This window comes from Halichondria panicea, chromosome 3 (assembly GCF_963675165.1).
Source record: "Halichondria panicea chromosome 3, odHalPani1.1, whole genome shotgun sequence".
Taxonomy (NCBI): Eukaryota; Metazoa; Porifera; class Demospongiae; order Suberitida; family Halichondriidae; genus Halichondria; species Halichondria panicea.
In genome coordinates this window covers 6,273,519-6,299,410 of record NC_087379.1, presented here as the reverse complement: position 1 = coordinate 6,299,410, position 25,892 = coordinate 6,273,519, and the positions used below count along the sequence as shown (strand labels likewise).

Sequence of the window (25,892 nt, the reverse complement as noted above, 5' to 3'; positions counted from 1 at the left end):
GGGTGTGATCAATCCCCTTGAGATACTGCAATCTGATTGGAGCTGGTGGAATTGTTGGAATTCCAACAACAGAACAAAACTGTGGATAGGCTTGATTCCCGACCTCCTTCTGGGCAACGGTAGAGGGCGGCGGCGCCCGACTAACTAAACACCACAAATTTTGTACCTACTTATGTGCCTGTACTCCCCCCCCTTAGGGTGCAATACGCCACTCAGCCTCAAGTTACATGTACCACAGAGCTGCATTCGAGTTAAAAAACAAGTAAAGTTTGAATGAAATAATCGTGATTGTGCTGAAACATTCACAAAAAATCATACAGCTGATAACGAGAACAAAATTGGATTTCAAAATACGCTGCAAGTGCACTTATTCAAGCTACAAACATGGTCCAAGTTCGATAGGAACATAGGAACATGGCTACAAACATAGCAATAAACTTTGTAACATTTATATACATACTTCAAAATAGAACACAAATTAATTACAACGCAGCTAAACATTATTAACGCTATTAAACCTACAAACACAGTCCACAAACACAGTCACTTTAAGTTCTTGGCTTGACTGCAGTATCTAAAATATCTGCAGTCGCCCGTTGTTCATATCAGATACAGCAATAGAGTCATTGCAATCAATAGCGAATCCATAAATGCCATTAAACTGTCCCTCTTTCGTTCCTAACCCACCAAACGTGGTGATGTAGGCTCCCTGAGATGTGAACACACTCACATGATTCGGTCCATTCTCACTGACGTAGACTGTGTCACTGCTGTCGATGGCTATGGCATAGGGTGAGCTCAACTTCTGACCATTGGCTTTTTGTGAGAAGGTTCTCAGGAATTGACCTTCGGCAGTGAAGACTTGTACTCGATTGTTAGCAAACTCAGTCACATAGAGGTTGTTGGCACTATCAAATGTAGCATACAGTGGTTGCTTTAAATGTCCGTTCCCATTGCCAGGTGTGCCGAAACATCGTACGAACTTCAGTTCAGTAGAGAGCACTTGTATTCTGTGGTTACACTGATCAGGAACATACAGGTTGTTGTCTTTTCTGTTATAACAGATACCAAATGGGTTACTAAACTGAAGGTTACCACTGCCTGAACTACCAACGGCTGCCACAAACTCTCCGTCGAACGAGAACTTATTCACACGATGATTGGCATACTCCACTACATAAATTTGGTCGTCTTTGTCCACAGTCACTCCAAATGCATTATTCAGCTGCCCAAACGTTCGTATCTTCTCACCCTCTGGTGTCAATACAGAGACAGTAGCTCCACCACTTTCAACAACAACCAACTGTCCCTTACTGTTGTAGACAGTGCCTCGTGGGCTGTTCACACCTCGTACAACTCGGGAAGGCTTGACGAAGCTCTGTGGTGATGGGGCTACAGCTATTGGGAATGGACTGCCTCGTACTGCGTCCTCATTGACTGTGATGTGTAGTTCATGCTTTCCTCGTTTCATTGGGCGATAGTTGATCTTGTGTTGGCCGTGTTGTTGATCGATCACTTCACATTTCAATATATCTTTGCTCTCCAAACGCACGAGTTCAGCTTTGAGGTCGAGTTTGCGTTTGACATTTCTGGTTTTTGCTTGAAAGGATACAGTTTTTGTTTCTCCAGTTGTAGCACCTTTCAGACCATCTCCTGTTATGTGGTTATTCTCTAAGCTGAATGATCCACTGTGATCAATCTCTAGGAAATCTCGGCAAGCTTGTTGGAGAGGTTCTTTTCCTTTTGTGATCATTTCTATGTCAGCCTTTGTTTCTGGCTGAATTGTGTTTCGATCGAATTCAGTAGAAATTTGTTTGACTCTCTTGAGAACGGAAGTTTTCATTTCGAGTACTTCACCGTTTGTGCCTGTTTTGAGACCCCCCTCAGCGTACTCCAGACAGCTGGTCAGTTTCACCTGAGTGATCTCCACTTGGTCCCTTTGTGCCGCCAGATCCTTCAGTTTCTGCTGAGTCAGCATCTCTAGCTTTCCTACAAGCACTGCCCTTCGTTGATCTAACAATCGATGTTGTTCGTCAATCTCCTTGTGGATGTTGGCTTCAATCGCGGCCCTCTGATTGTGGATTGCCTTGGCTCTTGTGTCAAAGTCCTTCAGAGCTCGTTGTACACTGTCTAGCTTCTCTTTGACTGGATTGAGACTGGAGAGAAGTTCTTCTTTGTGCTTGGTCAGCACATCAGCCACCAGGTCGTAGTTGTGGTCTTTGTGGAGACGAATGGTGCAGTCCATGCAAATGAGAGTGGAGCAAGTATCACAGTATATCTTGAGGGCATTCTCCGAATGTTTGGAGCAATGGGGGACGGCTTTCTTGGGGGGAACCAGGCTAGTCACTTGAGCTTTGAGTTCATCCAGCGAAATTAGTTTATGATTCCTTGTGTATTTGAGTCTCTTGTGAGCAGTTTGACATTCGTCACATAAAAAGTCCCCACAATCGTTACAGTACCCAGTGGCTTTGCCATCCTCACAGCTGCCACAGTTTGTATCATTGTCGTCTTCAGCTTTGTTGAAAGCATCTTGTATCTCAAACAAGTGGTCGATGTGAAAGTCTGATTGCAGTCCAGCCACTCCCCTCTCCGATAGTGGGACGATGTGTCGACAGGTGGGACAAGTGAGGGAGCATCCATCCTTGGTCACTAGTTTCTCCAGACATGGGGACTTGCAAAATACGTGAAAACAAGGCAAGAGTTTCGGTTGCTTGAAAGTGTCGAGACAAAGGGAGCATTCAAGTTGAGCATCGAGTTTCTTGAGAGCTTCTTTTGTCGTCACTCTCTCGGCCATGGCTTTGGGAATTTATCGAATGCTGTAAGGTTTGTTACTGGGCGATATCTGTGAGGGAACATGGGGCAAACATTATTGTGATTCTAGATCTATATTAGACTATGACTATGTACAAATACATATTACAACAAAGTCAATATAGAACTAATACAAAGTCTGTTAGCATATACATATATAGGGTACAGGTCATGCACATTCGAGGGATTAACTCACAATTCTTTGTTGACTGATCATAGATACACGAAAGTAAGGCAACGCCCCACGTGATGCTAGGTAAATGCAGTGTGTGACGTCACACCCTCCGGTTTGGAGGCGAGTTGTGCTCAAGAAAGTACACAATGATCCCTATATCTGCTTATTTTTCTCGTAGGGGGCCTAAAAGAGAAATTCAAAGCAATCAGGCATCATGCACACATACACCCAGCACTACTGATAGCTACAGTTGCTATGTTAGTGCCGAGCTTTCTTTTATTCAGCTTGATTTGTGTGAAAAAACACCGATTTGTCAGTTTATGTACCTATATCTCCAATATGAAATAATTTTATAACATGTACGTTTCACAGAATTAAAGTGTGTTTATAACTGCATGGAACAAAGCATATTTTCCAGCTCTCAATGCAGTGAAGTAGTAGCAGCACCATGAAACGTTTGTCCGAAGTCCAGAAAGTTTGCGTACCTCTCCTGCTCTTACTGTACATGGTAATCTAGTTTGAAGTGCTCTAAGACACAGTTTAGGTATTAGAAAGTGGAACACAAGTATCTTTATCTGTATTGTGTGATCGAAGAGATGGCATTTGAAGGACTTGGGAACAGACCTGTTATGGTTTGTAGAGTGTACTGACACCCCCTTTGGAGCTCACTTTCTCATCACTTTGCATATAGTAGCTCTAAAAGATTAATAGCCTATGTCTAAGTGTATCTGGTGTCTCCTCAAGAGCACAGTTTGCTATAATACTACAAATTATTAATTAATATCTTTACTGACATTTTGAGTGCACACACCCCTTTTTTGCTCATTACACGCCCCTTTTTAGCAACTCGCCTCATCCAACAGAAGTGCTGGGTGTTGCCTATCCCTTTCTTTTGTGTATCTATGGACTTATTGAGGACATTCAGAACAGAATGGGTGGGGTTCACCATAATTATGTCAAATATGAGCATGCAACAATATTCATAGATTTAGCAGCCATAGTGTTTACACATCATAATTAATTATAAACGTTTATCTACGTTCACATGTATTTTGAAGACAACCACAAACTCGAGTGTGCCTAAATTCACATTGACCTAACCACAGTCAAGTGCAAGCATCATACGTAGATTGACATTCTGAGGTGCTTTTCAGTTTTCTCCGTTGTTTCACGATGAACTATTCCGAACACAGTCATGTACGTTCAATTGTACCGTTGCATGGTCACCCAAAAAACTAAACAGCACAAAAATAGTGTAGGACATAAATTATTATTGGCTTAGCACATTATTTTTAACTGGATCATAGCACAGATATTCAATGCCAGGAAACATACCCACCAATAGCTTTGCATGTGAAATACCGGTGCGTGCATGGGAGTTTCTCCCAGCGTTAACTGCTCTATCCGTGAAATTTTGCACCCCACCAAAATTTCCCGCTATACATGCCAACGTGCTTTCAATATCACCCTTTGATATCAATGTACATGCACTGTACAAATGTAAAATATAGAAATGAGCAGTTCCTTACAATTATACTGTTGCAATCGCTAGTCAGTATAAACACACACAGTTAAACCACTAACTACATGCATGAGTTATCAAGCACATTGTTTCAAATATAATAATATATAAATTATATTTTTTTCTTTCTTTAACCCTTTAACCGCCACGGGCCACGATCGTGGCCATAGTAGTTTTTTGTATAATTCTGCGATACTTAGGAAGTAGCTCGAACTACGCACATCCCTGTATACAGGAAGAGCTGTAGAATCACGTGCAATTTAGTCTAGAAATTTCCAAGCCACGTTGCTATGTTAAAATTTCATTAGCATCTTACCGCACGAAGTTTATAGCTATGGCTAGGTTGTTTACTTGTGCCGATGTGCTTGAACAGCTTGAGGACAGCAATGGCGATGTCTCCTCTGGTGATGACAGTGCCTATGAAGGAGAGGGGATAGTAGGATACCTCCCAAAGGCTACCAGCTTTATGCCAGACGCTGATGAACTGTCTGGGACTGAGGACCATAAGTGTGCAGGATTGGTTATTTATGCATGTTATACTGACATTAGCATGACATTATATGTATAATTGCATAACATCCCCACATTATACATGTAACATATAATGTTGATATAAAAATGTATAATGTGCATAATGTCACATTCATACAAGTGATGTAATAATTATGACATTATGCATTTTATACTTGATGTATAATTGTTATGCATATTGTGCATAATGTCACATTTTAGTAAGTGGTGTATATTATGCATAATATGCATAACGTCAAATTTTATATTTGATGTATAATTGAGCTGTATAATGTGCATAATGTCAAATAATTATTTTAATTGTGCATAATATGCATAATGTCAAATTTGTGAGATCCAAGTTGGGACGTGTTGGTGTTACGGATATAGAGTTTGGCTACAGGTACACTTAATTGTGTATGTATATTATGCATATAATGTGCATAATGTCGGGATTATGGGCGGTTATAAGGGTATATAAGAGGTTAGGTAACGGTATGGGTAAGGGTTAGTTAGCATAAGGGGTAAAGGGTTAGGGATAGGGTTATAGGGAATAAGGTTAGGGTTAGGGTAACAGACTAGGGGGTCAGGGTAAGGGTAAAGGGTTAGGGTAAGAGATTAGAGTTAGGGTAAAGGGGTTAGAGTTAGGGTAAAGGGGTTAGAGCTAGGGTAAAGGGTTAGAGTTAGGGTAAAGGGGTTTGAGTTAGGGTAAAGGGGTTAGAGTTAGGGTAAAGGGGTTAGAGTTAGGGTAACGGGTTAGAGTTAGGGTAAAGGGGTTAGAGCTAGTATAGGGTAAAGGGGTTAGGGTTAGGGTAAAGGTTAGTGTTAGGGGTTAGGTGGGTATAAGGTTAGGGTAAAGGGTTAGGGTAAAGGGGTTAGAGTTAGGGTAAGGGATTAATATAGGTGTTATATGCACATTATATACACTGGCACAGTTGTGCGTAAGTATGACATTATACACATTGACTTTATACTGTATAATGTCTAACATGTGTATAACACTGTGTATAACATGTGTATAACGTGGTACAATGTGCGGAAGTGTGACATTATACACGTTGACTTTATACTGTATAATGTCTAACATGTGTATAACACTGTGTATAACATGTGTATAACGTGGTATACCGTATATCTTCTAATTTATCGGACAGTAAAAAATTATTATTTTGGAAATTGTCCGGGTATAATTGGAACAGATTTTTATAGAGCATGCGAAGTGTCCGGAATAATTAGAACAAGCAAGCAGCTGCATGCGAGTTAGCTAAGTTTAATAGAACAGTGTGCGACTGAATAGTTGCACTAGCTATCTAAAACTAGCTACTCAAAGCTATCTAACTGCAGCACTCTAAGTCTTACTTGCCGTCTGTGAATGTAAACTCTACTTTTCAAAGTATTGTCCGGATATTTAGAACAAATGTAATATTAAAGCACTGGAGTGTCCGTTGTATTAGAACAACGAAAATTGCCCAAAAGAGTGTCCGGGGTAATTAGAAGTGTCCGATAAATTAGAAGATATACGGTAATTATGCATGTTATGCACATTATACTGGTATTTATGAATGCTGACTATCAAAACAATGACATCATACTGAAATAGTAGACAATACACAAGAAACTGAGTCATAATTATTATACTAGATTATGGTGGTAATTTGTGACTTTATACATCACTCTATGCAATATAACATGTGTATAATGTGTATAGAACCATGTAAAACCTCTATGTGTATAACATCCTAAGTATAAATAGTATAAATAGCCAATCCTGCACTGCTCTCCTGAGGACATGCATGACATGGACCTAGACGCTAGCGCTATGGACCAGGACGGTGAAAGACCAGGAGAGGGCTCACTGTGTGACTCTGGCAAGTAGTATAGTATAGCTAGAATATCAGTAGTGAGTATAGTATAGCTAAAATAGAATTAGCAGTAATGAACAGTCTTTATGTGAGCTTGTTTCGTAGATCGTTCACCGATATAGTAATACATGTACGTATTGTACTTCAAATTGATATATCTTAACATTGTTACATTCATATGATGTGAAAATCAAGCTTAGTCAAGCCTTTATACCATATGATAGGCTGATCCATAAAAAATCAATTTTTGGATTTTATCTCACCGCTGGCCGAGCATTTAAAATGATAAAAACGGGTGAGCGTAATAACCATGGTTGTTATGGCAACACATGTTGCACCATTTTATTCGGTTAAAGGGTTAAACAATATTTGATATTTTCTGTCCTTCCCTGTATGCATCAAAATATTGTTTTTATAGGGAAGGACAGAAAATAGCTTATTATAGCTTAGTGGTAATGTCGACCTAACTTTACAGAACATCGCCCCCTCCCCGATGTGCAATGTACCATGATAGTACATAATTATAGTGAGTTGAAATTGAAGTTGATAGCTACAATGCAATGTACCTAGCATTTTGAAACTGTTTCAGAGCACAAACAAGCTTTCTTGAGAAAGTTAATAGGAGCAAAAAGTGGGTACAGAGGTTAATACATGTAGGAGGAGGCAGTGGTACAAAAGCACTATAGACTACGTAATAGAATTAATAATGCTACCGTGAATTAATTGGGAGTGAAGCGCAGTTGTTTATTTAAGGGTAGACTCTGTGTGACACAGAACTACCAACTTTGAAAGGCTGTAGCTAAATGAACTGTAATATTGGTAGCACTCAGGGCCACCGTAACCATAAGCTTCAACTACAGCACTTATACCTTGCACAAGTCATGATGATGGCGTTTGGGTTCTGCATGTACTGTCTGTGGAAGAACAGGAATTACTGACTACACCTTCCACACTACAGTCACCACACACACAACACACCTGCACATTTTGATGATCTCATCTTTTGTGTTAGCGGCCATACTAGTCTGTACGGATACACACAGTCACATTATTTGAGTGTACACTCACATGACACACAAGATGATCCCTGGGAGGTCGACCAGGACCATTCTCTTGAGGTGGGGCCCGTACATGGTAAGGGAGATGTACATGGTAAGGGAGATGGGGCTGAGAGCTCATGGTCTTCCCTGATTGAACGCTGACCCTCATCTGACGCTCAATCTCGGTGCGGATGGCACAAAGGTCCCCCTCCTTGGTGAGGTCATACACCTGTGGGCTGGGAGAGTACATGGTCACATTACGTCACTATATCTTGTACGGGTACCCAATGAATTTATTATATAGCTATGAATGTTAGAGACAATTTACATGCAGTGAATCGACGTACATGCCATCAACCAAATTTTACAGCACCACAGTAAAAGTCAGTACCAGTACAAATAGAGTGCTGAGTTAAACACAGACAGTCATACGTACCAATTTTTAAGGAGAGACAACACATATACATGTATAAATGTTTAGAGCATTTGGGATCTACGTAGGTGTACATGTGTGCATGGTGTGTATGTAGTTCAAACTTGTCATTGGCTGACATTAATAGTAATAGAGAGACCATTGCAACACACTCAGGTCTGTTGCTAAGGGTAACCATGGTGGGGCTACGAGTCATCATCTCCCCTCCTCCCTGTGGGAAATATACGAGCATTAGCAACCATCTCCAGGACACTCGTCTTGCCAGCACTCTGGTCTCCAACCACCACCACCTGCAAGTGCATGTCACTGTGTGTGTGTGTGTGTGTGTGTGTGTGTGTGTGTGTGTGTGTGTGTGTGTGTGTGTGTGTGTGTGTGTGTGTGTGTGTGTGTGTGTGTGTGTGTGTGTGTGTGTGTGTGTGTGTGTGTGTGTGTGTGTGTGTGTGTGTGTGTGTGTGTGTGTGTGTGTGTGTGTGTGTGCGTGCGTGCGTGCGTGCGTGCGTGCGTGCGTGCGTGCGTGCGTGCGTGCGTGCGTGCGTGCGTGCGTGCGTGCGTGCGTGCGTGCGTGCGTGCGTGCGTGCGTGCGTGCCTGTTGTTAGAGTACTTCACTAACATGCATTAGATATAATAATTGGGCTATGGGAGTATATTGAACAGTGGGTAGCAAGCCTTGAAGGCGTGTAGTTTATATTATTACTGCAATCAGCTAGCAAATAGATTGAAAACCTTGCTATATATTTCTAGTTGCATCCACTCACACGCACGTACAGTTTACCACTCAAAGTGTTAGCATTACAAGCAAAGATAGATATATATTACACACATTTTCGTTTTGAACAACAATTTCATAACTTTAACTTATGTAAGCGCTTGTACTCCCCCCCAGGATGCATTACGCCACTCAGCCTCTATATATAAGTTGTACCGCAGAGCTGTATTCGAGTTGAAAACAAGTACATTTGTAAAGTTTAAATGCGATTGTGCTGAATAAACATTCACAAAAAATCGCACAGCTAATAACGAGAACAAAATTGGATTTCAAAATACGCCGCAAGTGGTCCAAGTTCGATAGAAACATGGCTACAAACATAGAAACAAACTTTGTAACAACTATTTCAAGATGTTCCATTAGAGCACAAATTAATTACAACGCATAGTCTACTTAAAAGATCTTGGCTTGACTGCACTTATCTCGTTAGAATATCTGTAGTCGCTCGTTGCCTTCATCGGATACAACAACGGAGTCATTGCGATCAATAGAGAGTCCGTAAATGTTATTAAACTGTCCTTCTTTCGTTCCTGGTCCGCCAAACGTGGTGATGTATGCTCCTTGAGATGTGAACACATTCACATGATACAGTCCATTCTCACTAACGTACACTGTGTCACTGCTGTCGATGGCTATGGCATAGGGTGAGCTCAGCTTCTGATGACCGTTGGCTTTTTGTGAGAAGGTTCTCAGGAATTGACCTTCAGCAGTGAAGACTTGTACTCGATGGTTAGTGTACTCAGTCACATAGAGGTTATTGGCACTATCAAATGCTGCATATAATGGGCTTTGTAATTGTCCGTTCCCTTTGCCAGGTGTACCGAAACATCGTACGAAATTCAGTTCAGTAGAGAGCACTTGTATTCTGTTGTTACTCTGATCAGGCACATACAGGTTGTTGTCTCTTCTGTTGTAACAAATACCAAGTGGGCCACTAAACTGAAGGTTACCACTGCCTAGACTACCACCAGCTGCCACAAACTCTCCGTCGGATGAGAACTTATTCACACGATGATTGTTAACTTCCATTACATAGATGTTGTCGTCTTTGTCCACAGTCACTCCATATGCATTATTCAGCTTTCCGAACGTTCGTATCTTCTCACCCTCTGGTGTCAATACAGAGATAGTAGCTCCACCACCTTCAACAACAACCAACTCTCCCTTACTGTTGGAGACAGTGCCTCGTGGCTTGTTCACACCTCGTACAACTCGGGAAGGCTTGATGAAGCTCTGTGGTGATGGGGCTACAGCTATTGGGAATGGACTGCCTCGTACTGCGTTCCCATTGACAGTGATGTGTAGTTCATGCTTTCCTCGTTTCATTGGGCGATAGTTGATCTTGTGTTGACCGTGTTGTTGATCGATCACTTCACATTTCAATATGTCTTTGCTCACGATATACACAAGTTCAGCTTTGAGGTTGCTTTTGCCGTTGAATTTCTTGTTTTTCTTGGTCATTAGTTGAAAGGACACAGTTTTTATTTCTCCAATTGTAGCACCTTTTAGACCATCTCCTGTCGTGTGGCTGTTCTCTAAACTGAATGATCCACGCTGTTCAATCTCTAGGAAATCTCGGCAAGCTTGTTGGAGAGGTTCTTTTCCTTTTGTGGTCAGTTCCATGTCAGCCTTTGTTTCTGGCTGAATAGTTTTTGATTCGAATTCGGTAGTGATCTGTTCGACTCTCTTAACAACGGAAAATTTCATTTTGAGTATTTCACCGTCTGTGCCTGTTTTGAGACCCCCCTCAGCGTACTCCAGACAGCTGGTCAGTTTCACCTGAGTGATCTCCACTTGGTCCCTCTGTGCCGCTAGATCCTTCAGCTTTTGCTGAGTCAGCATCTCTAGCTCTCCTACAAGCTCTGCCCTTCGTTGATCCAACAGTCGATGTTGTTCACCAATCTCCTTGTGGATGTTGGCTTCAATCGTGGTCCTCTGATCGTGAATTGCCTTGGCTCTTGTGTCAAAGTCCTTCAGAGCTCGTTGTACACTGTCCAGCTTCTCTTTGACTGGTTTGAGACTGGAGACAAGTTCTTCCTTGTGCTTGGTCAGCACATCAGCCACCAGGTCGTAGTTATGGTCTTTGTGTAGACGAATGGTGCAGTCCATGCAAATGAGAGTGGAGCAAGTATCGCAGTATATTTTGAGGTCATTCTTCGAGTGTTTAGGGCAATTGGGGGTGGCTTTTTGGGGGGGAACCAGGCCCGTCATTTGAGCTTTGAGTGCGTTGAGCGAAATGAGATAATGATTCCTCGTGTATTTGAGTCTCTTATGAGCAGTTTGACATTCCTCACACAAAAAGTCCCCACAGTCGTTACAGTCGTTACAGTATCCAGTGGCTTTGCCATCCTCACAGCTGCCACAGTTTGTATCATTGTCGTCTTCAGCTTTGTTGAAAGCATCTTGTATCTCAAACAAGTGGTCGATGTGGAAGTCTGATTGCAGTCCAGCCACTCCCCTCTCTGACAGTGGGACAATGTGTCGACAGGTGGGACAAGTTAGGGAGCGTCCATCCTTGGTCACTAGTTTCTCCAGACACGGGGACTTGCAAAACACATGAAAACAAGGCAAGAGTTTCGGCTGCTTGAAAGTGTCGAGACAAAGGGAGCGAGTTGAGCATCAAGTTTCTTGAGAGCGTCTTTTGTAGTCACTCTCTCGGCCATGGCTTTGGGAATTTATCGAGTGTTGTAAGATTTGTCACTGGGCGATACGCGATATCTGTGAGGGGAAATTAGAAGTTTTACAAACATTCTACAAATACACACACAAGGTCAATATAGTTTAGCAAGATACATACAAAGAGTACGAGTACAGGTTATGCACATTTGAGGGATTAACTCACAGTTCTTTGTTGACAGTTTGAAGAACAGAATGGGTGGGGTTCACCATAATTATGTCAAATATGAGCAACAATATTCATAGCAGCCATTCTAGTTCTCACATGTCACAAACTCAAATAAGTAAACACATTGACTAGAACTTAACCACAGGCAAGTATTTTACATACCGTATTACTAGAATATTTTGCGGGTGAAAAACCTTTGCGAATCAGCCAAATCAGCAAAAAATTTTATCTAACTATTGCGTTCCGGCATGCAAGGATTGCGCGTACCGTATATGCTTGATCAGGAACCGCGGCTACTAATGTTTTATTTTGCTTTTACTATTAATAATTTAGGTTTTGCGATTTTATTGTTATGAATTGATTAACCCTCGCAACCCTCGCAAAGTTTGCATATGTTTGATGCTCGAGTAATTATGGTGCCATTGCAGCATTATATACGTATATCTAGATCTCAGGCCGCACTTCCTCAATGGAAACTGTGAAGGAGGCTACGTTACATCATACGTAAGATCTACATTCGGACGTGCTCTTCAGTTGTTGTTTCAAAATAAAATAAAAATATGGTGCTATTCTGAACACAGTCATGTTATTGTACGTTCACATCGCACTGTTGCATGCATGGTCACTTACAAAAACAATACAGTGTAGGACATCAATTTTATAGCACATTCCCCAGCTGGATCATATAGCACAGACATTGTACATGCCGACGTGCTTTCAATAATACCCTACAATATCAATGTACATGCACTGTACAAATGTAATAATACCGGTAGAAGAGAAACGTATATATATACGTACTGTTGAAATATCTACACACACACACACTGTTGCACGGTCACTCATCAACAGAATAACAAGCATATTCTGGGTTTCAGAACAGTCCCTCCCCCCGATGTGCAATGTATAATGATAGTACAAAATTATATGAGAGGCTGAGTCGTATCAGAGTATAATAAGGAACGGAAGCGATTCATGTGATGTTTTACAATAAAGTCTACGTAGTGGCTCTGGGACCATTCGTATATCTCTTCACAACTCCCGCGAAAGCCTGGGAAACTTATTGTGTCCAATGCATACCTCTCAGAGCTACCCCCATTACTGAATCACATATGCCCGCCCCTTAATGGTAGTTATTGGAAACGAAGAAAATATAATCTCGATTGTCGTGAAGTAGCTAAAGGTACACAGCGCCTTTATGCTTATGTATATATAATTATACCTATATAATAAATTATATAGTCCTTACTGTGTATGATCTAAGGCTGTGTAAACTATGTAGTGTGCTGTGTCCCTAATGGCCTCAAGTATACGAGATGAAAGTTATGTTTAGCAGAAGAACTGCTCTTGGATGTTTTACACACAGCAAAATAATTCTCATAAATTATTTATGTTAACCCTCCACGGTTAAAAGTAAGCGTCAATTGAAATCGCGGAGATACACAGATGGTACTTCGAGGGCACTTCCGTTTCCAATCTCTCTTCCTCTTGTATCTATGGTCGTATTGAGATAAGATTGTTGTATTTTACGAGGCCTCGAGTAAAATACAGAGTTAACTTTGTACTTCGCAGCTGTTTCAGGGCACAAACAAACTTTCTTGAGAGAGGTTAATAGTATGGAGCTAATAGGAGGCAGTGGATAAGAGTGGTACTATGATAGTAGTATTGAAACAGCTATATTTAAGTGAATATAGAGCATGAGGTGCAGTTTGTTTATCTAAGGGTAGACTGATCTACCAACTACGAGAGGCTAAAGTACAGATGAACTGTAAGCTTAACACTTGGTTGCACTTAGTCTCATGAATCAGCCGCACCTTTGGACACCAAAGGTGCGGCTGATTCATGAGACTAGGTTGCACTCAGGGCAACCTAATTACAGCACTTATTTGGGTTCTGCATGTACTGTCTGTGGAAGAACAGGAATTACTTACTAAACTTTTCAACACTACATTCTCAACACACACAAAACACCTGCACATTTTGATGATATCTTCTCTTATGTTAACGGCCATACCAGTGGTCACAGTCTGTACGGATACACACAGTCACATGATTTGAGTGTACAGTCACATGACACTCACACTGATGATCCCAGGGAGGTCAACTAGACTTGAGGTGGGGTCTGTACACAGTGAGGGAGATGGGCTGAGAGCTCACGGTCTTCCCTGATTGGACGCAGACTCTCATCTGACGCTCAATCTCAGTGCAGAGGCTACAAAGGTCCCCCTCCTTGGTGAGGTCATACATGTGGGGTGGAAGAGTACATGGTCACAACTACCGGTATAATTATTTTGTACCAATTTTACAGCACCACAATAGATCTACAATGTACCAGTACAAATAGAGTGCTGAGTCAATCACAGAAATAATATACAGTCATACATGCCAATTTTAAGGAGAGACAACACATGATCTTCTAGAGCATTTGTACGTAGGTGTAATTGAAGGTATAAAGTTGTGTGAGGCTTACCAGTACTATTAAATAGTCAGCAGATGTCAGGTCACACTTAATTATACACAGTGATGACATTTTGAATTGACAGTTCAATAATTTTGGTAATTGATTGTGCATGCTAAAATGTTAATAGCAGGAACAAAAATAGGTACTGTAGTTGTCACTTGGCTCTGATAGTAATGTGTGTAGTTAAAACTTGTCATTGGCTGATATTAGAGAGACCATAGCAACTCATTCCGCTCCGTTGCTAAGGGTAACCATGGTGGGGCTACGAGTCATCATCTCCCCTCCTCCCAGTGGGAATATACGAGCATTAGCAACCATCTCCAGGACACTCGTCTTGCCAGCACTCTGGTCTCCAATCACCACCACCTGTAAATGTGTGTCCGTTGTTAATTAATAAGTACCTCACTGACATGCATTTGACATAGAAGTAAGGAATAGTGGGTATATATAGCAAAGCGTATAGTGCATTACTGCAATCAGCTACCAGGCAACTATACTACAAACCTTGCTACAACTATAATTATTACTAGTGACTCACAGTGACACAGTCCACCACTCAAAGTGTTAGCAGTCAATATTACCCACTAAACACAGGTTTTGTAATTTCCTTTCATACGTATGTGTATAGTATCCCCTCACCTGCAGATTGGAGACCTCGTGATCGGTCAAGATGTCCGCCTTGCATAGCTCAAAGAGGTCGTCTCTGTACGGTGTCCTTCCCCCGGGGTATCTATTACGCCACTCCGCCTCTAGGTTGTACCGCAGAGCTGTATTTGTGTTAAGAAAAAAGTAAAGTTTGAATCATGCATGATTGTGTTGAAGCACATTCACAAAAAATCCCACAGCTGATATAACGAAAACAAAATTGGATTTCACAATAGGCTACAAGTGCACATAATATATCAAATAAACATGTAAGCTGTCCTAGTTTGATAGAAACATGGACAAACATACATTAGAACAACGCAGCTAACAATTAAATTATTACCGCTAATTAGCTACCTACAAACACAGTCCACTTAAAGTTCTTGGCTTGACTAGCTGCACTAGCTATCTCATTTGAATATCTGCAGTCGCCAGTTGCCTTGATCGGACACAACAACAGAATCATTGCTATCAATCGAAAGTCCATAAATGTTATTAAACTGTTCCTCTTTCGTTCCAAGTCCACCAAACGTGGTGATGTAGGCTCCCTGAGATGTGAACACGCTCACATGATGTGGTCCATGATGTGATCCATTCTCACTGACGTACACTGTGTCACTGCTGTCGATGGCTATGGCATAGGGACAACTCAGCTTCCTACCGTTGGCTTTTTGTGAGAAGGTTCTCAGGAATTGACCTTCAGCAGTGAAGACTTGTACTCGATGGTTACCGTTATCAGTCACATAAAGGTTGTTGGCACTATCAAATGTTGCATGCCGTGGATTATATAATTGTTTGTTCCCATTGCCTTGTGCGCCAAAACATTGAACGAAATTAAGTTCAGTAGAGAGCACTTGTATTCTGTGGTTACTCCGATCAGCCACATACAGGTTGTTGTCTCTTCTGCTATAACAGATACCAATAGGGTGCAGAAACTTAAGGTTACCACTGCCGTGACTACCAACAGCTGCCATAAATTCTCCGTCAGATGAGAACTTTTTCACACGATGATTGCCGGTCTCCACAACATACATGTTGTCGTCTTTGTCGACAGTCACTCCTCTTGCATTATTCAGCTGTCCAAACGTTCGTATCTTCTCACCCTCTGGTGTCAATACAGAGACAGTAGTTCCATCACCTCCAACAACAACCAACTGTCCCTTACTGTTGAAGACAGTGCCTTGTGGTTTTTTCACACCTCGTACAACTCGGGAAGGCTTGCCGAAGCTCTGTGGTGATGGGGCTACAGCTATTGGGAATGGATTGTCTCGTACTGCGTCCCCATTGACAGTGATGTGTAGTTCATGCTTTCCTCGTTTCACAGGGCGATAGTTGATCTTGTGTTGGCCATGTGGTTCCTTGATCACTTCACATTTCAATATGCCTTTGCTTTCGATATGCACAAGTTCAGCTTTGAGGTTAAGTTTGTCTTTGAATTTCTTGTTATTTTTGGTCATTGCTTGATAGGATAAAGTTTTTGTTTCTTCAGAGGTAGCATCTTTCAGACAATCTCCTGTCATGTGGCTGTTCTCTAAGCTGAATGATCGATTGTGATCAACTTCTAGGAAATCTTGGTAAGCTTGTTTGAGAGGTTCTTTTCCTTCAGTGATCAGTTCCATGTCAGCCTTTGTCTCTGGCTGAATAGCATATGATTCGAATTCTGCAGTGATTTGTTTAACTCTCTTAACAAAGGAAGATTTTATTTCGAGTACTTCACCGTCTGTGCCTGTTTTGAGACCCCCTTTAGCGTACTCCAGACAGCTGGTCAGTTTCACTTGAGTGATCTCCACTTGGTCCTTCTGTGCCGCCAGATCCTTCAGCTTCTGCTGAGTCAGCATCTCTAGCTCTTCCACAACCTCTGCCCTTCGTTGGTCCAACAGTTGATGTTGTTCGTCAATCTCCTTGTGGATGTTAGCTTCAATCGTGGCCCTCTGATCGTGGATTGCCTTGGCTCTTGCGTCAAAGTCCTTCAGAGCTCGTTTTACACTGTCCAGCTTCTCTTTGACTGGTTTGAGACTGGAGACAAGTTCTTCTTTGTGCTTGGTCAGCACATCAGCCACCAGGTCGTAGTTGTGATCTTTGTGGAGACGAATGGTGCAGTCCGTGCAAATGAGAGTGGAGCAGGTATCACAGTATATCTTGAGGGAATTCTCCGAGTGTTTGGGGCAATGGGGGACGGCTTTCTTTGGGGGAACCAGGCTAGTCACTTGAGCTTTGAGTTCATCTAACGAAATTAGTTTATGTTCACGTGTGTATTTAACTATCTTGTGAGCAGCTTGACACTTGTCACACAAAAAGTCCCCACAATCGTTACAGTATCCGGTGGCTTTGCCATTCTCACAGTTGCCACAATTTGTAGCATTCTCATCCTTGGCCTTGTTGAAAGAATCTTGTATCTCAAACAAGTGGTCGATGTGGAAGTCTGATTGCAGTCCAGCCACTCCCCTCTCTGACAGTGGGACAATGTGTCGACAGGTGGGACAAGTGAGGGAGGGTCCATCCTTGGTCACTAGTTTCTCCAGACACGGGGACTTGCAAAATACGTGAAAACAAGGCAAGAGTTTCGGCTGCTTGAAAGTGTCGAGACAAAGGGAGCATTCGAGTTGAGCATCGAGTTTCTTGAGAGCTTCTTTTGTCGTCACTCTCTCGGCCATGGCTTTGAGAATTTATCGAAGGTTTTTTACTGGGCGATATCTGTGAGGGAACATCGGCAAAAATTATTGCAGATTCTATGTACAAATCAAAACTAAAAAACATTTGCAATGTGAACGTTGCTAGGATTGCCAGGAAAAGAAAAGCGCGAAAAAGCGAAATTCGGCGAGTGCATAACTCCAATCCGTTACAACGTCATTCACATGTACTGTTTTAATTAAGCAATACTTTTTGTTTGTTTTTGTGCTTTTCCTGGCCAATCCTTTAGTAATTTTTATGAATTTTTTTCAAGTTGTGTAATGTGTTTGTGATGTTTTCCTTACAGTGTTGAGCAAACATGCAAGTATTGGATGTGTGAGTGGATGATTGTGAATTCTTATTTCTTGATTATCGGTTCATTTTTACCCAACTTCAGTGTGTTTTGATTCTAAAATCATTATCAACAGTATAGGCCACTCGACTGTACATGTTCATGACGTTGCAACGGATTGGAGTTATGCACTCGCCGAATTTCTTGTTTCTTCACGCTTTTCTTTTCCTGGCAATCCTAGCAACGTTCACATTGCAAATGTTTTTTAGTTTTGATTCCCTTTCTTTTTTCATTACAGTAGTACATTAATAATAAGATAAATGTGACGTTGATTAATTTGTCATCGTCCTGTAATCTTGTTGAAGCCTTATAATATATAAGTGGTCGTTGGACAGAAGTATAGTATACTCTTCAATAATGAAAGTGAAATACCTGAAGAGGAACATCAAGAAGCAAGAGAAGTTCAAGAAGAGAAGACAGGACTGGAACTAGAGCACTAAAGTGCAAACCCTCGGCTGGTGACGTGATAATAAAGAAACCAGATGAGTGATAATGCAGTGCATGTAGCATGTATGACTAGCATGCGCTAGCACAGCAACTCAAGAGCAATAAAACTAAACTAACAACGTACATGCATGAGACATGCACTATGGACTGGGATCACAGCAAAGAAGCCTGGAGTCTTAGACTTAGACTAAGAGAAGTATGGCTCCTTCCAGGCTGGAGTACGTATAGGATCCAGAGTCAGTCAACAACCAGTCACAATTCTACTTTCTTGACAATTGTTCCTGGTACAGGATCACTTCAGCTGAAAATACATAATCAAGCCTTGACTACGTATTTTAAGCTGAAGTGATCCCGTACCTTGACTCAAGGCCACGTGGCAAGTTTAAGCTTCTTAGCTTTTGCTCGCTTTTACTCGACAAAGAAGCTTTAACATCAAAATCTGCCACTATTTAAACCAAGATACTGTTGTGTGAAGACTATCTATGCTGTAAACGCAGTGCTATGGCATCCAGGTGAGTAGATATACTCGTTACAAACAAACAAACAAACAGACAAACAAACAGACAGACTACTATACCCGTGGCCGCCCACGCGCCTCGGGTAACAAACAGACAGACTACTATAACCCGTGGCCGCCCACGCGCCTCGGGTTAATAAACATTATTATTTTATTCAGAATCTATGTGATAAAATGACAGCCATGTTTATACTATTATATACTGTAGATGTACTTCCAAGTGCAAAAGCATGGAGGCCTATGGCTATGGTATATCCAGTCAGTGCATATGTCTAGCATAAATAGCACACCTGAAGTGAAGAGCTGAGCTGAAGAAAGGAGGCTTTGTGTTAGGCCACTCCAAGTGATACTCCGGTTTCTGGTCCACCGCCCGCATCAGATTTTATAGTCTCGATTTCCAGCCTCTTTGCAAGAGTCTGGTGAACTTCACTATCACCACTCGTGTCAGGCCCTAAGTGCCGCGGTTAGATAACCTAGTAGTGATAATTGGGTGTTAACCAAATACATGTAGTGTGGTACAGGTACTAGGTGTGGCCAAAAATCAGTGTGGAACATTTAGTTTATGACTTTCAAGATTTAGTACATAATTATAGTGCAAGACTATGGAAAGACACATGAAGATGCAAGATGTGATAATTGAGAGTGCTAGAGCAATTGGGATCCATTATTTAAAGCCAGAGCAAATGAAAGCAATGTATTCGATCATTGGAGGAAAGGACACATTTGTGTCACTGCCAACTGGCTATGGAAAGTCAGTAATCTTTGCTGCATTACCTATGGCCTTTGACCAATTGAAAGGTGAACTAAAATTGCTGTATGAGTGTACCTATATTTTTCTGTTTTGCAGGAACATCTGGAAGCATTGTACTTTGTATTAGTCCCCTCACTTCGCTGATGATGGATCAACAAAAAAAGTATGCAGCTGGAGGATTGACAGTGGAATACGTTGGAGAAGCTCAGACAGACCGTAGTGCTATTAACAGAGTACTGAAAGGAGAAGCTCAGTTGGTGTTCATCTCCCCAGAGAGCATATTAGCGAAGGGTATTTTTCGAAATATGCTTCTGTCACCACCGTATATAAAGAATCTTGTTGCAGTAGTAGTTGATGAAGCCCACTGCGTTAAAACCTGGGGAGATGATTTTCGAGTCGCTTTTTCGGAGATTGGAGATTTAAGGAGCCTCATTCCAGACAATGTCGGTGTTCACGCACTTACTGCTACCTCTACAACAGAAACATTTTACATTGTCAGTAGAAGGTTATGTATGGACGATCCTACTTTAATTGCCTCCCCTCCTTTCCGAGACAATATTTCTTATGAGGTTCACTCTAAGATTGACGTTGAAAGCCTTGGTGAAAAAATTGCTGATGAAATTCGAGAAAAACGGAAGTCATACCCTAAAACAGTGATTTACGTACGAAGTTATGCCGATTGCTCATCTTTATATATGGTGATTAAGTGCAGTCTCGGATCCTATATAACTGATCCACCTGGATGTCCCAATGTTAAAGGTCATCGACTAGTTGACATGTTTACTAGAGTGCTTTCTGTTAGCAAAAAAGAAGATGTGTTGAATTCTTTCACCTCAGTTGACAGCACATTACGTTTAGTGATTGCCACAACAGCTTTCGGAATGGGTATTGACTGCCCAGACATACGAACCATTGTTCATTGGGGTATGCCTTCATCAGTTGAGGAGTATGTACAAGAAACTGGGCGTAGTGGCAGGGATGGACAACCCTCACAAGCAATACTATTTGCAGGAAAAGGAGGAAGATATGCTAGTAAGAAAATGAAAGACTATGTTTTAAACAGTAGCATGTGTAGACGTCGTTTACTTTTTAAAGATTTTTTATATTACAAAGAAGACAGTATTAACGTAGAAGGTAGTAGTTGTTGTGACATTTGTGGCTTTATTGCAACGAACTCATGATTACATTACACACAACATGCAAAGTATTATTCTAGACTAGCTTCTTTAAGGTTGTGTTAACTTTTTTTATAAGTTCATTTCTGGAGTTCAGTTTGAAAATACTTTTCTTGAATTTATAACTGGGATGGTTTCGGCCAGGAACATTGCTAAACACTTTGTTTTTGATCAGTGTATCAAAAATTAGCTTAAAATCTTTTTCAAAAGATGGATAGGGATGCCTATCACTTCGTATTTCATTGGTAGTCTCTTTCTCAAATGCTTCGCACACAGTTTGTATCGGCTGTAGTGTTTTCCCAGCTCTCTGTATTTTATCTGGTGACACATTGGAGCCCATGCCACGAACAACTGTCTTCAATCTTCGATTGAGATGCTCCATGTATAAATCACATGGTATGTTAGCACCTTTGTAACCTCTTGTGTTAACACACCTGCTCCACAGCAACTGCATCTTTTGCCTCTCAGAAAATACATAATGATACTGAAAAAGAATATTCACTGCTTCTTTGGCATAATTCCTATGCGCTGATGATTTGAAAGGCACCAAAAGCAGCTTCCAGTATCTTAATATGCGGTCTCCATCTGCCTCCCTTACAGCATCGTGAAACCCGTACCAAAGAAGACCCAACGAGAGAAGCTCTGTGGCGTATAGATGCACCTTATCATTAGAATCGGGTGTTGTTTGACCAATCTGAGAAACATCTTGAAAATGCACAAACGTATCGATTATCTCCTTGGTTAACGTGGCCAAATTGTGAGCTTTCTTTTGCATTAAATGATGTGCAGCTGCTGTGACATGGCAATGTACAAGGAGGAGCATAAAGTCTTCGGCTGCATTCATGTTCTTCTCCGGGTCAGCTGGTACAACATTCCTGCATATTAGATTTCGAAGGTGATACATGGTGCCTACTTCCCGGGTAGACTCTTTACTATAGTGACGCCCCCAGACAAGCTGTGGCAACAAACATAAAAAGTTTATTGCAACATTCGAGGGTATAATTATTGCATGCGCATGCATGCACATATAATTATTGTACTTTGCTGTACCCTCAAGAAGGTCATCCTAGTGTGCCAGTCCTCCACCACAGGGATGATGCCCTCAAGCCGATCTCCAGGGCTTTCCTCAGTGTCCCTCAGAGTCTGTGTTCCACGAATTCTGGCTACCGTTAATTGATCTCCTCCAAAAAGCACTTCCCATAGCCTTGTATCGTCGAACGTGATAGTGGTTCCATTCCCAAGAGTAAATTTGCCTTCACAAGACAAAGCAGGGACCAGCTCCATGTAGTGCTTCAAAATTTGACTCATCTCCTCCAGCTTATTCTCATTAAGAAGCAATACACTAAGCGGAACCTAATTAAAAAGTTAAGAGAGGCAAAGTGTTAGTATATGCATGCATGAGTAAATGTATACTAGTGCACTTTCTTTGTATACGTTTCATACCGTTTTCGATGAAGATGCCATTTCCTCCGAGTATTTACTGGGGATGTGTTTCATGACGTTTTTCTTCTCACTGTCAAATACATCTCCCATGTGCTCAACTAGTATTCTGCATTATAATACAAATAACCTAATGGAACGCAATAATTATTTGCTGATACTTTACCGTGAAATTAGTATCTCCAACTCCGTTTTGTAAGCTGAGACGTCATCACTGGACGCTAGTAGCTCTGATGCCTGTGGTTCAACTCGAGATGGTTTCTCTTCTGAAAACCTGCACATATCTATTCTATCACGAACAGCAAAACCATGAAAATAGTGCCCTTCATGGCCTCTCATATCTGCTCTTTGATACCGTGGCTTCACCCTCTTATCGAGGTTGTCCCCAACAAATTTAAATCCAGTCCAGGTGAAAGTGGAACTTGATGTTGGCTGGGACTGGTCACTTTGATTCTGAAGAAGTCAGTTTTAGATGGGTCTACAGTATTTATCCTAACCTACCTGAGGATCATCAACGATTAAACTGGTCTCCAGATCATCTGCTACGTTCTCATCCACCTCATTATCCTCAACAGATGTAATCGGACTAAAATCTGGATGACTATAGTCATCAGATGAGAAGCTTGCGTTAAGCTCGCTCAGAGGTACATCCTGTTCTGTCAGGGAGTAGTCCGCATCAGTAGCGGTTTGTGATGGTAGTGTCAGCGATCGATACTGTGATATGAGTATTCTATACACGCTAAAATTACTAAATGATACAAATTTTACCGATACATCCGCAGTGGGTTTGGGGATTCTCTCAATCAACTTGTCCCGCCACTCTTGTACTTCAACGTCATAGTCTTGAGAAATACCTCTCACAATGTTCAGCGATCCTTTGTGGGAGAGGCATAAGTTCAGTGGCTGCAGATTGCTGAACACCTTGGAATTAAACAATATGTGTTAATATTATTGAGTTATGATAACAATTAATTAATACCTGCTTGTGAGTTCCATGTCCATACAACATGACGGAAACAACCCTCTGGACTAACGATAGGTGTTGATGCCTGCACTTCAACAATTGGGATGCAATAGTGCAAATAAGGGGTATACGGTTTTCTGGGTTTGGTATCAGCAGCGAAAGCAGTGACATGAGAGTTGGAACCATCTTATAAAGCTCCAATCTCACTGTCTCCCAGCTGAATCGTTTCACTGCTTCATTGTTGTCCCTTAAAATTGAATCATGTTTATTTGTACCTATCTTCTTCATCTCATTTTTGATTGTCAGTGCCAACTGTGATAACAATGCCCTCTTTGCCCTAGGAGAGTTTACGGTACCAGAGGTAAGAGCGGTGTAACTCTTTCGGACCAAACGCCTAATGGCAGTCTGTCGAGTCGGAGTTTTGATAATGTACTTTCGGGTCTGCTGCGAATAGGGTACTACAACCTATAATTATACAATGTATATAATATGTGCACATAAACAGTGATATTTATAAATACATGTGATCAATGTACCTCAAAACTGGGCAAATTAGAGCTGCTTTGCGGTATCTGAGATGATGGTAGCTGAGTGGCTGCAGTTGTTCGTAGATTAGCTGCTGACATTGCTGCTGACGCTGATGGAATGGTTGCTGCTGACACTGGTGGAATGGTTGCTGCTGACACGTACACCGGTGGAATGGTTGCTGCTGACGCTGATGGAATGGTTGCTGCTGACACTGGTGGAATGGTTGCTGCTGACACTGATGGAATGGTTGGTACTGAAACAGATGATGGAATGGGTGGTGTGGGGGGTTCCTGCATAACTCTACTTCTTTTTGGCGGTGGTGGTAATAAGTTATCTTCTGCATGTCTTGAAAGCAGACCATTTATTAGCTCTGTTGCTTCCTTCTTTACCTTGCATAGCTTTTCTTGTTGAGCATGGACATTCTTCAGTTGTTTCTCGCACTGGTGACACAATATACTGTCACTAGCACTAGTTTCAGGGATGCAATGCAGAGGTACTGGAAGGAGCTGCACAAGTACTTCTCTTGCTTCAGAACAGCTATGACCATTGAGGTTCTTTCGCCTTCGGTTGTCCAGAGACTCATTCGCACACAAACAGCAGTAGAGGCCCATATCTAGCTACTTTTTCGTGATGCAATAGCTTACGTAACAGTTTACACAACAGGCCACAACGGCCCACAAGGCACTTGACGAGCGGTTTCACACCCCAAGAAAATCTTGGGGTGTCTGCACGAACTGTTCATTGCAAGTTCACCCGACCATATACGAAGTATGGGAGGGCGTGGCCAGACTAAGATTTTATTCTTGGATTTCTATCTCATTATTGGATTTCTATCCCATTATTTCTACTACGCATGCGCATAATGGTCCATGTGGTACAAAATAGTGATACAGTTGAGCCTCGGTTATCCGAATCCCGGTTATCCGAATCCTCGATTATCCGAATGCTAGAGCATAGTGCAATCTGAGCATGCGCAGTAGGAAATTGCCCACGTGGCTGGCAAAAAGCCAGCTTTTGATTATCCGAATATTTCACTTACCCGAATGGGCCCGGGGACAAAGGTGTTCGGATAACCGAGGCTCAACTGTAATAATAAGTTATGGTTAGAACATGGGCATGAGGTATCTATGTGTTATAGTGTCCCAAAGCTCGAGGGCTTTAGCCCGAGGGATGAGGGACACTATAACCATAGATACCGAATGCACATGTTCTAACTGATTTAGATCCCAAAACCTATTGGCTACTAGAAATGCACTAGCTTAGCAACAGTCAACCTATATAAACAGCCAACCTAGCAACTGCATCATTATTCTTTTGAAAACTAATATCTGAAGTTGGCATCTCTGTGTCTCTACTAAATCTGTGGTCTCTACTCAAGTCAACCCTGTTCCTCCACCTCAGTTTGATCATAGATAATAGAGACAGGGATTGGAAACGTTCACGTGACCCAGTATACAACCCACGTAGTGACATCTTGCAGCTGTGTCATATGCGTGTCTCGCGGTTACAAGTGTTAATTGTTTGTTTACTATTCTACTCTTTTGACAATTGGATGGCTATGAATCTGCTTTAGACCACAAAACTGTGTAGCCACCCCCGCAATCATCTTATGTGCGCTATACCAGTGTTAAATCTCTGTTTTCTGCAGGAAAACCTCTATGAAGAAAGGTTAGTAGAGAGTCAAAGTGTTACAATATACTTGTGGAGTTTTTAGAACTTTATTAAAGTTTTCTGTACATTTTTAGAAACAAGAGTAGGTTCATTTGACAGCACTGTGTTGCACTGTCCTGTTGATTAGTCCAAATACATGTTTAAGGACCAGTTGTAACAGTAAATCAGTGCAGAATCATTGGTTGCTGTGTGGAGTTTTCCTGACCTTGCAAATGATTAAGAACAAGTGTTAAGGAGTCTCATTTGCTAAGAAGTGGTTGTAGAAATGCATGGTTAATAAAGATTAACATAATTATAAATACTCTGA

The 25,892-nt window shown here is 41.6% G+C and overlaps 5 protein-coding genes across 7 annotated transcripts; 1 reads left to right on the top strand and 4 right to left on the bottom strand.

The window, feature by feature from the left end:
• Positions 1-298: 298 nt before the first annotated feature.
• LOC135332916 (RING finger protein nhl-1-like) lies at positions 299-3,074 on the bottom strand. Its single transcript, XM_064527841.1, has 2 exons — positions 3,008-3,074; positions 299-2,842 (listed from the first exon to the last, which is right to left on the bottom strand). The coding sequence occupies exon 2, from the start codon at positions 2,792-2,794 to the stop codon at positions 575-577; it is 2,220 nt and encodes a 739-aa protein (XP_064383911.1). The 5' UTR covers positions 2,795-2,842; positions 3,008-3,074; the 3' UTR covers positions 299-574.
• Positions 3,075-9,389: 6,315 nt separating this feature from the next.
• LOC135333048 (E3 ubiquitin-protein ligase TRIM71-like) lies at positions 9,390-11,735 on the bottom strand (the record flags this gene model as incomplete). Its single annotated transcript, XM_064527981.1, has 1 exon — positions 9,390-11,735. A coding segment is annotated over one exon (2,190 nt), but the record flags the coding sequence as incomplete, so codon positions are not given.
• Positions 11,736-15,131: 3,396 nt separating this feature from the next.
• LOC135334422 (tripartite motif-containing protein 2-like) lies at positions 15,132-19,534 on the bottom strand. The gene is made up of 2 exons (XM_064529582.1): positions 19,347-19,534; positions 15,132-17,764 (listed from the first exon to the last, which is right to left on the bottom strand). Exon 2 carries the CDS (start codon positions 17,722-17,724, stop codon positions 15,481-15,483), a length of 2,244 nt encoding a protein of 747 aa, XP_064385652.1. The 5' UTR covers positions 17,725-17,764; positions 19,347-19,534; the 3' UTR covers positions 15,132-15,480.
• A 124-nt stretch (positions 19,535-19,658) lies between these two features.
• LOC135334423 (ATP-dependent DNA helicase RecQ-like) lies at positions 19,659-21,089 on the top strand. Its single transcript, XM_064529583.1, has 2 exons — positions 19,659-19,854; positions 19,904-21,089. Exons 1-2 carry the CDS (start codon positions 19,659-19,661, stop codon positions 20,986-20,988), a joined length of 1,281 nt encoding a protein of 426 aa, XP_064385653.1. The 3' UTR covers positions 20,989-21,089.
• LOC135334421 (uncharacterized) lies at positions 20,949-24,700 on the bottom strand. Of its 3 annotated transcripts, XM_064529578.1 has the most exons (8): positions 23,923-24,700; positions 23,402-23,851; positions 23,191-23,343; positions 22,924-23,136; positions 22,589-22,875; positions 22,426-22,531; positions 22,033-22,335; positions 20,949-21,937 (listed from the first exon to the last, which is right to left on the bottom strand). In XM_064529578.1, the coding sequence occupies exons 1-8, from the start codon at positions 24,523-24,525 to the stop codon at positions 21,020-21,022; spliced, it is 3,033 nt and encodes a 1,010-aa protein (XP_064385648.1). In that variant the 5' UTR covers positions 24,526-24,700; the 3' UTR covers positions 20,949-21,019. The 3 variants fall into 3 exon arrangements, with proteins under 3 accessions (XP_064385648.1, XP_064385647.1, XP_064385649.1); XM_064529577.1 differs by having other exon boundaries at positions 22,924-23,343; XM_064529579.1 differs by having other exon boundaries at positions 21,702-21,857; positions 22,924-23,343.
• Positions 24,701-25,892: the final 1,192 nt, after the last annotated feature.

Coding starts and splice junctions, on each gene's coding strand:
- LOC135332916 (XM_064527841.1), bottom strand. CDS start 2,794: ATGGCCGAGAGAGTGACGACAAAAGAAGCTCTCAAGAAACTCGATGCT.
- LOC135334422 (XM_064529582.1), bottom strand. CDS start 17,724: ATGGCCGAGAGAGTGACGACAAAAGAAGCTCTCAAGAAACTCGATGCT.
- LOC135334423 (XM_064529583.1), top strand. CDS start 19,659: ATGGAAAGACACATGAAGATGCAAGATGTGATAATTGAGAGTGCTAGA. Junction 19,855..19,903: donor GGCCTTTGACCAATTGAAAG/GTGAACTAAAAT, acceptor TCTGTTTTGCAG/GAACATCTGGAAGCATTGTA.
- LOC135334421 (XM_064529577.1), bottom strand. CDS start 24,525: ATGGGCCTCTACTGCTGTTTGTGTGCGAATGAGTCTCTGGACAACCGA. Junction 23,852..23,922: donor CTAATTTGCCCAGTTTTGAG/GTACATTGATCA, acceptor GTATAATTATAG/GTTGTAGTACCCTATTCGCA. Junction 23,344..23,401: donor GACATGGAACTCACAAGCAG/GTATTAATTAAT, acceptor TTTAATTCCAAG/GTGTTCAGCAATCTGCAGCC.